General features: G+C 33.0%; 1 protein-coding gene across 1 annotated transcript; it reads left to right on the top strand.

The window, feature by feature from the left end:
• Positions 1-2,688: 2,688 nt before the first annotated feature.
• LOC133700682 (ubiquitin receptor RAD23b-like) lies at positions 2,689-8,030 on the top strand. Its single transcript, XM_062124293.1, has 12 exons — positions 2,689-2,892; positions 2,983-3,144; positions 3,988-4,023; positions 4,127-4,194; positions 4,287-4,328; positions 5,483-5,660; positions 5,737-5,877; positions 5,964-6,035; positions 6,449-6,496; positions 6,577-6,686; positions 7,593-7,671; positions 7,771-8,030. The coding sequence occupies exons 1-12, from the start codon at positions 2,827-2,829 to the stop codon at positions 7,885-7,887; spliced, it is 1,119 nt and encodes a 372-aa protein (XP_061980277.1). The 5' UTR covers positions 2,689-2,826; the 3' UTR covers positions 7,888-8,030.
• Positions 8,031-8,770: the final 740 nt, after the last annotated feature.

The following is an 8,770-nucleotide window of genomic DNA, read 5'->3' as shown; positions in this document are numbered from 1 at the left end:
CCATTGAAAGCTTCGGGATAAAGATAATACTTTCGGATAAAAATAATAATAATAATGGAGAATCTCGTAGCCAGTTGGACGAAACCACCACCCTGCAGTGGAGTCTCCGTATAGTACTCCTCCTAAGTGGATTATGTTCTCTGGTTCAGCCTATCATCTTCACTGTCACTTTTTTTTTACCAGTTAGGCTTTGGTTTTATTTGATATGAGTTTAGAGTTAAGTTCATCGATCAATAATCAGGGTTTTGATGCATAAATTATGAAAACTATATATAAAAAATTAAAATTAATGGGATTATTGGATCATCTGAATTATATATTTGATTGTATTTTTTTTTCTACTTATTTGAAAACAAAAAAAGAAAAGAAAAACTAAAACAATTCAAGGATGTAGTAAATAATAAATTATATATATAATGCTTGTCTTTTTCAAAGATCAACTAAAGTACTTGATAGGATTAAGCATGGGTGATGAGCAAGAGGAATTAATAACTTAAAGGTTCATGTTTTCCATAGCTAGTTATATCCTATAAATTATTAGCTGCTTTAAGAATGAAATACTGCCCATTACACAAAGAATTCCTGATATGGTCATTGATTCATGGCGTCAGCAAAGCTGCTTGCCAAATTGTTTGCAAAAGAAAGAAATTGCTCTGATAAAAAAGCGTTAACCCGAGGAGAACTAGACCTACATGCGCATGGGAGCAGTCCTCCGGTTGGCACTTGAAGTGGAACATAGATGGTTCGGCCCTTGGGAAATAGGGACAAGCAGCATTGGAGGGGTTCTCAGGCATTCAGCAGGTAATTTTAAGTGTATGTTCTCATGTCCCATGGGCTTCAAAGAATCTAAACGAAGCTGAAAACATTGCCATCAGGAAAGCTAATTTGTTTCTGATAAACGTATAAGTTCTTATGAACTAAGACTAGAAGGTTTTACAAATGGCGTTATATTACATTATTACCTCATACTCTAAATCGCGTGGGAAAAGAACTGTTTTGGCACTGTGAATCTAGACTCTCTGCACTATGAACATGCTTGATTTGGCTTCATGGCTGTTCGTAGGCTCAGGGGTGGTTTGTTCTTGAATTGTTTCTAATCTCTGTATACTGTCAAAACGATGGTTTTATTTTGAGGTGCCCGTACATTGGGAGGCGTAATCCTGTACTTAGAAATTAAGGAATTCTGATTTTGCATGTTTAAGAAATGTGATTTTTTGCTGGTTGATTTTTTCCTTCTCGAGCTCATTGTTGGTTTCAATATGATCTTATCAGATTTCTTGGCTTCGCAGGATTGTAAGACCAAGAAATCATCGTTGTTATGTAGAATGTTATTAAAAGAAAGAATTATAATTATAATTCTCTCAAATTTATAAAATTAATAATAAGATAACTTTATGATAAAATAAGTGTAAATACGCTTGTAATTACTTTAAAATGATTTCTTTACCGTTTTAATAATATTATTTCTCATTTAAGACAACAAGAAACTTTTTTGTTATCAAAATTATACTTAGTTGTTACGTAGCTATCATAGTTATAGAGTATATATATACAAAAACATTATTCTTTATAATTCATTAAATGAATTTATTTAACATCTCATAATCAATAACTATGATATATTTAAAAATGCTAAAGCTTATTATTGGTCGGTCAAATAACTTCAAAGATATTTATAACCGTATAAACATGAATTTGAACATAGTTAATTACATTTGAAATTAGAAATATGAGAGATTTAATTTTTCTTTGAATACACATTTTTATAGTTGATACTAGCACTTAGTTCATAAGTCTCCACATCCCCAAAGCATTTTATAAATTGTTTGATAAAAACAGGTTCTTTAAGAATATGAATATTTTTTAAAGAAGAATAATGCATTTTTTAAGAAATGGGTTTTTTCTTAGAAAAATACAAAAATATCATAAAAAAACATTAGAAATAACAATAAGAACACACATATATATATATATTAGTAAATAAAACTACTAAATAATTTAATATATATACACAACCAAGTTGGGATCTCCTCTTGAAACTTAGAAATTAAAATACAAGCAAAATAAAATTTTGAGTTAAATCCATTAATCTTCAAACTAAAACAATCAAAAAGAAAATTTGATAAAATCTCAAGGCATAAAGGCACCAACACAAATTTGTTTTTTAAAAAAACCTTTTTATATTTATTTTGATTTTTTGATTTTAATTTTTTTCAAACAATAAAATCAATTTTTTTATGAAATCGAGCACCAATTTAATGGTGAAATTTCTTTTTTAAGATCAAAACAATTATATAAAAAATAAATCAAAATAAATTATCAATCATAAATTCTAATAAATATAATATTGAATAATCAAATTAAAAAATAAAAAATGATTGAAGAAAAAAGAAAGAAAAAGAAACATAATTTACACCAAAGTTTTTTAAAAACAAAAAGGTTTTCATTTTTTTTCAATTTTGATGTTTTTATTTTTAACAAACAATGATAAAATTATTGTAAAAATAATTATAAAAAAACTAAAACAATAAAAGTAAAATATTATGCGAATAGATAATGTTTTGCCTCATAATATACTGTGATTGCCTGAGTTGTTTTAATTATTATTTTTTATTTTTAGTTAGTATTAGCTTTTGCATAACGGTAAAACACCAAAAGTAAAATTTGGTTGGAGTGAATTTAAACCCAAAAATTCACACTCCCCTCGCCTCTGTTAGCTCTTTATAGATTCCTGTACCAGCCACAGCCAGCACGCTCTGGTTCTCTCTAGGGTTTCCTCCTAGCAACGCTGTCGTTTTTGCATCTCTCCCCCATAATTCGTCGACAATGAAGCTCACCGTCAAGACTCTGAAAGGCAGCCATTTCGAAATTAAGGTTCATCCCACCGACACTGTAAGTAATTAAACCTAACTTAATTATAATTATAACTATAATTAATACCACAAGTTTTTTTTAGTGATTTTAATCATAAAATATGTGAAGATTATGGGTGTCAAGAAGAATATTGAAGATGCGCAAGGAAAAGACAATTACCCATGTGGACAACAATTGTTGATTCATAATGGGAAAGTATTGAAAGATGAGACTACTTTAGCTGATAACAAGGTTACTGAAGATGGTTTTCTTGTTGTCATGCTTAGCAAGGTAATACTTTGCTACTTCTTTTGTTTTGTTTTTGTTTAGTCATTAATTCATTAGTTCTATGTTGTGGTTTTTAAGTTTAATTAATTATTTTGGTAGTGCTTTTCATGTTTTCCTATATTTATGTTTGTGTTGCTGATTTTGATGAGGCGAATTTATTCGGGGAATGTATTACACGTTTCGGGATTTTTCGTGTGAAATTTTGAGTATTTTTTCTGTGTTGTAGTGTGTGAGATAATGTCTTTGATTGCTAGTGTATTGTGATTGTTTTCATGAACTATAAATTTGGGTGAAGACTCTTATATGAAGCTGAGAAATTTTGTGATTTCTTTTTGAATAAATATGGTGGAAAATTAATAACTACCATTAATGGATCTCTTGATATATCCGAATTATCGGTTTTGGTAGCTTTTGGTTTCAACTGTTTTACTAATTAGGCAACTTGAAGTTCAAGCTTTTTTATCCAATCATGTTACAAAAGAAAAATTATATCTTTGGATGTTTGCCTGTAATTGATGGATAGGTAATGATGGTTAGATGAAAACTTGAAATCGAATTTGTCTAATTATTACAACATTTAACTAGTATTAACTACTACTACTACTACTAACCACTTTAAGAGTGCCCTAAGGGCACCTAATAGCATTTTCCAATTAATCTATCATTAGAAGCTGCATGAAGCGTTTGCAAGCACACTAGCTTGTGTTTATCTGTATTTGTCGTCAGCATCTTTTTTAATATTTGTTTTATTCACGAACTGCATGCGCTATTGTGGAATTTATGATTTAATGCTTCATTTGGTTGCTTGAACCTTAACATGTTCTTCCATCTATATGCTATATACAGAGTAAAACAGGCACAGCTGGTACTTCATCCACCCAGGTATTTTCACCCTTTGTTTTCTACTTTTCTTCTGGTATATCTTGCTCTTGTATTTATTTCTATTCTTTTTTATAAGCCTTTTTCCTTCTATTATGTACTTCAGCCTGTTTCTACTCCACCTACCACCACACCAACTTCAATTTCGACTCCCGCACCTGATGCTCAAGCATTGTGAGTTTAATTATACCACAAATATCTTCAGTGCTTAAATATTCTGGAATAACTGAATTCATCTTTCTTATATATTAAATATTTCACTGCAGGGACTCAAAGAGTGCATCTGCTTCTGACTCAGCAACAGCCAAGTATGCTCTATCTCTAGTTGCACTATGCATATTTTGGTTATTTTAAGACAATAGGGCTGCAATACGTATCTGTAAATGCATAATATTGATATAGTATGTCAAACTTAGTTCTCGACGATGCTACTGGTTTATATGTTTTGTTTCGAGGAAGAATCTTTATACCCTGTCGTAGAAGTTCAGCAACAACCTCAAATGATTTTGTTGCTTATAATCCATATCTCCTTTCTATTCTTTCTACTCAAGCCACATTTGAAACATTTATGAGATCTCAAAATTATATAGCAAGAAACTTGAAGATAGAATTTGGTTTATTGGGATATCTAAGAGGATTCAAGTTATTTTAAGACAATTATGTCCTCAACTTCTAACCAGAGTTGGAAACTTCTTTTGATATTAAGTTACAAATTTACTCTTTGCTATTAGGGATTACATTGGTCATTATTCCATATAACCATACATGTTGTAATGAGGATTGTCAGCCATCCAATTGATTCGAGCTGCTTATTTTGGATTGTTTCCATCACTTGTTAATGTGAGATGTCCTGAATATAAGAAGCTAAAGTGCATTTAAAGCATCATCCTAGGCTCATGCAATTTTCTATAAAAGACAGATTAGATATTGTAGAGGGCATGTCTATTTATTTTTAATGTTGGGTAAAATAGAGAGATCAGTTTGGTAACTTGTAGCTAGTTTGAGTTTTGCCTCCTTTAGTTCTTGGATAATGCGTTCAAGGAGAGAGCATATCAGTCAATACCAAAATTGATTTGAGTGGTCCGATGCATGTTCTCCCCCTTACACCTGGAATAGCAGTCTGCATGTCTGACACTTTAAGGAAATCTTCTTCTGACAATTTCACAGAGGACACCTTTTCTCTTTATTTCTTAGTATAGCCATTAGCATTTCCTAAAAAGAAAAGGCTGGTTTCTTGTCTTTTAATATTGACACCTAAATATTACTCATGTGCATGTTGTAAGTGCATGATCCACATCAGTTTGATGTAATTCTTGCTTTGCATTTTGTGTAGTAAGTGTGGGCTAACTATCTGAGATCTTGTTGAGGGCATTTTATAAAATCTACTTTGTTAATAAATCTGTAACCCGTAATTCACAGCTTTAGTTCTTGACTATTAATGGTGATAATACCATGTCTGCAGTGCACAGAGTGATACTTATGGTCAAGCTGCTTCCAATTTAGTTGCTGGTAGTAATTTGGAGCAGACTCTTCAGCAAATAATGGATATGGGAGGTGGAACCTGGGATAAAGAAACAGTTACTCGTGCACTTCGAGCTGCCTATAATAACCCGGAGCGGGCAGTGGATTACTTGTACTCGGTAAGTCTAAATTTAGTGTGTAGCCTGTTACAGTCTTTGCTTAGAATTAGCACTGAAACCAGTGTTCTGTCTTCAGGGCATTCCAGAAACAGCGGAAGTTGCTGTCCCAGTGGCTAGGTTTCCTGCAGATCAGGCTACTGAAACAGGTGCAGCTCCAGCTGCCCCTGCACCTGCATTTGGAGCACCTAATTCATCTCCATTGAATATGTTTCCTGAGGTTAAACTTCAGATTTTAGAAGGTTTTCATTATGTATTAACTGTATAGTGTTTGCTGGTGTTATTGATTTGGAACTTGTCCAGCAGACAATTTCTGGTGGTGGAGGTGGTGCTGGTGGCGGACTTGGCTCTCTTGATTTCCTTAGAAACAATCAACAAGTATGGTTGGATTTTAAATGCAATGCATTTTAATGCTAAACTCATTGGTATTCACAATTCATGTCAATCTTTCATGGCATTGGATTTAGAAATAGGGTAATAAATTGTGTGAGAGAATAATGAATAAAGGCAGGAAATATTTAGGTATGATTGTATAACTAAACCTTAACAATTTTGGTTGACTTGCTTAGATGGTTTTGGGGTGGGTGCTAAATTTTCATTTAATGCCATTGCCAAATTAACCTTTGATAAGACATGATTTAGGATTTCTAATGGTTATCAAGTTGATATATGTCATTTAATGCCAAGCGCCAAATAACAATTGATATTGTTTGATATAGGATTTGCAGTGATTATCAATTTCATACATGATATCAAATAATTTCATTTTTTCTATCTTTCTTGCATTTTAGTTTCAAGCATTGCGTTCAATGGTTCAAGCAAATCCACAAATCTTGCAGGTGCTTTTCATTTCTTTATTTATTATTTTTCTATATCAACATTTGTTGTCTTGAGGTTTAATCAGCTACTTCTGTTACAGCCCATGCTTCAGGAGCTTGGGAAGCAAAACCCCCAGCTTTTGAGAATTATTCAAGAGCATCATGCAGAGTTTCTTCAGTTAATAAATGAACCTCTTGATGGTTCTGAAGGGTGAGTATCTTTATTGGTGTATTTAGTGGAATCTCAAAAAAATTCAAAGCTAGTTTCCCGGTTCATTGAAAGATGAAGGGATCTAGCAGATGTTGGTCAATTTCATCACAAGTGTGGGTAGTTATTGATGTACTTCATATTTGTTACGCATAAATCTTTTCCATAATTTCTATGATAGAAATGGCGATGGTGGTGAACATTTGAAAAATGATGGTTTCATGCTATACGAAACCACTTAATCCATAAAAGAGGGCCGGGGGGTGGGGGAGTTGTCTGATATGGAAAGCACCCACACCCTCCTTACATTCGTGTGATGCTGGTTTAATTGGGATTAAATCTGGCAGGCCCCAGGATGTGGGGCTTGATATACTGTCAGTTTTGAGCTGTAACTTCTTGTCTATTTTTTAACTGCAAATTTATTTAATATTACTGTATGGTGAAGTATTCTAAATTAAGCAAGTCTTTAGTTTTATATGGGCTCTAAGGCACCATGTACAAGCTTTAGTTAAGCTGGTGTGCTAGAATAATTACTGAACGCTTTAGTTAAGCTGGCGTGCTAGAATAATTACTGAGCTCAAACGTGTTGGAATTTAGCTGGCATGAGCCTGAAATGAGTGAGCTTTTGGCTTTTCTTGGTTTTGATATTCAAAAACCTTAAAAATAGGTTGTCATTAATTATAATAAAAAATTAGTTTTCCCAATGCCTATGCGGTCTATTGGCATATGCCTTGGTGGAAAATGCATGCCTTGGGTTTGAGACCAACCATGTGTTGGGTCCTAGGATTGGCCTGAGAAGTCATTTAATAGTGGGTTTTTTTTATATAAGATATGCTGTCTGCAGAAAAATAGATTATTTATCCACCCTGATCGTTGATGTCACAATATGGTATAATCTGTTCTTCTCAGGGATATATTTGATCAGCCTGACCAAGATATGCCCCATGCAATCAATGTGACCCCAGCTGAACAAGAAGCTATTGAACGGGTATGCCTATATCATTTCATTTATTCTGTCTTGGGATTTTCTTCTTCTTTGTTATTCTTTGAAACATTGCTCCTGTTTTTCTCCTTTCACCTGTTATAGCTCGAGGCAATGGGTTTTGATAGAGCCCTTGTCATAGAAGCATTCTTGGCTTGTGATCGCAATGAGCAACTGGCAGCCAACTATCTATTGGAAAATGCTGGAGATTTTGAAGATTGAGTTTTGATTTTCTGTAAGGGTGGTCTGTGTCCGTGTCCTTGTGAGAATCTTTAGTGTGGTAGTGTTTGGTATACTCTGTAGTTTCTAACTATGAATCTTGAAAATTAATTTTTGATAATGGGTTTTTGAATGGCGTTTGATAAGCTGCCTTCAATTCTCCCTTCGTCTCTTTAACTCTCTAATGTCATGGCTTCGGAATGGCAGCTGAAATATGACAGCCAATGGAGATCGCATCTAAATTCTTCCCTGTGTATCTCTCTTTTCTGAAGTGAGCTCTATTCCGAGCACTATAAAATTACTCGCACATTGCTGCCGATGTTCTGTTGCTGCTGCTGTTGCCATTTTGGAAAACGTCAGGGAACAAAGTTTGTTGTGTTGAGAGCTATGGAATTTAATGATAATGAGTATTCAAAAAGACCAGTACCTCTACTCTCGACTCCATTTCCTTGTTCCGAGAAGGTGAAACATAACAGTTCTGTGTTTTCTTCTCTTTCAAATTCAAAGAAAGTACGACTTATTTATCTTCTCATAAATCCCTGCTCCTTCATTATTAATTAATTAAATAAGTATAAAGCAAAAAAGACGAGGGGAAAACAGTTTATCGACACCCATTAGCACAGTTTTTTTTTCCATGTATTTTGATAAAAAAAATTTATTATTGATTTTTTTTAATTTAGTTTTTATATAATGTGTTTACGAGAATAGCAGTACGGTTATTTTTAAAAAAAGTTTAATTAGATAAAAAATGATTTTAAAGAAAACTAGATTGTTAAACTTTATATAGTCAGACTCAGTTTGCGAGTTGGCGAGGTAACTCTAGTTGCTTTGATTCACGGGTTTAGCAGGGTATTTTTTCCTTTTTTTTTTTTAATTAAACTTGATT

The sequence above is a fragment of the Populus nigra genome, chromosome 8 (genome assembly GCF_951802175.1).
Source record: "Populus nigra chromosome 8, ddPopNigr1.1, whole genome shotgun sequence".
Lineage (NCBI taxonomy): Eukaryota > Viridiplantae > Streptophyta > Magnoliopsida > Malpighiales > Salicaceae > Populus > Populus nigra.
This window is presented reverse-complemented; position numbering and strand designations above follow the sequence as displayed.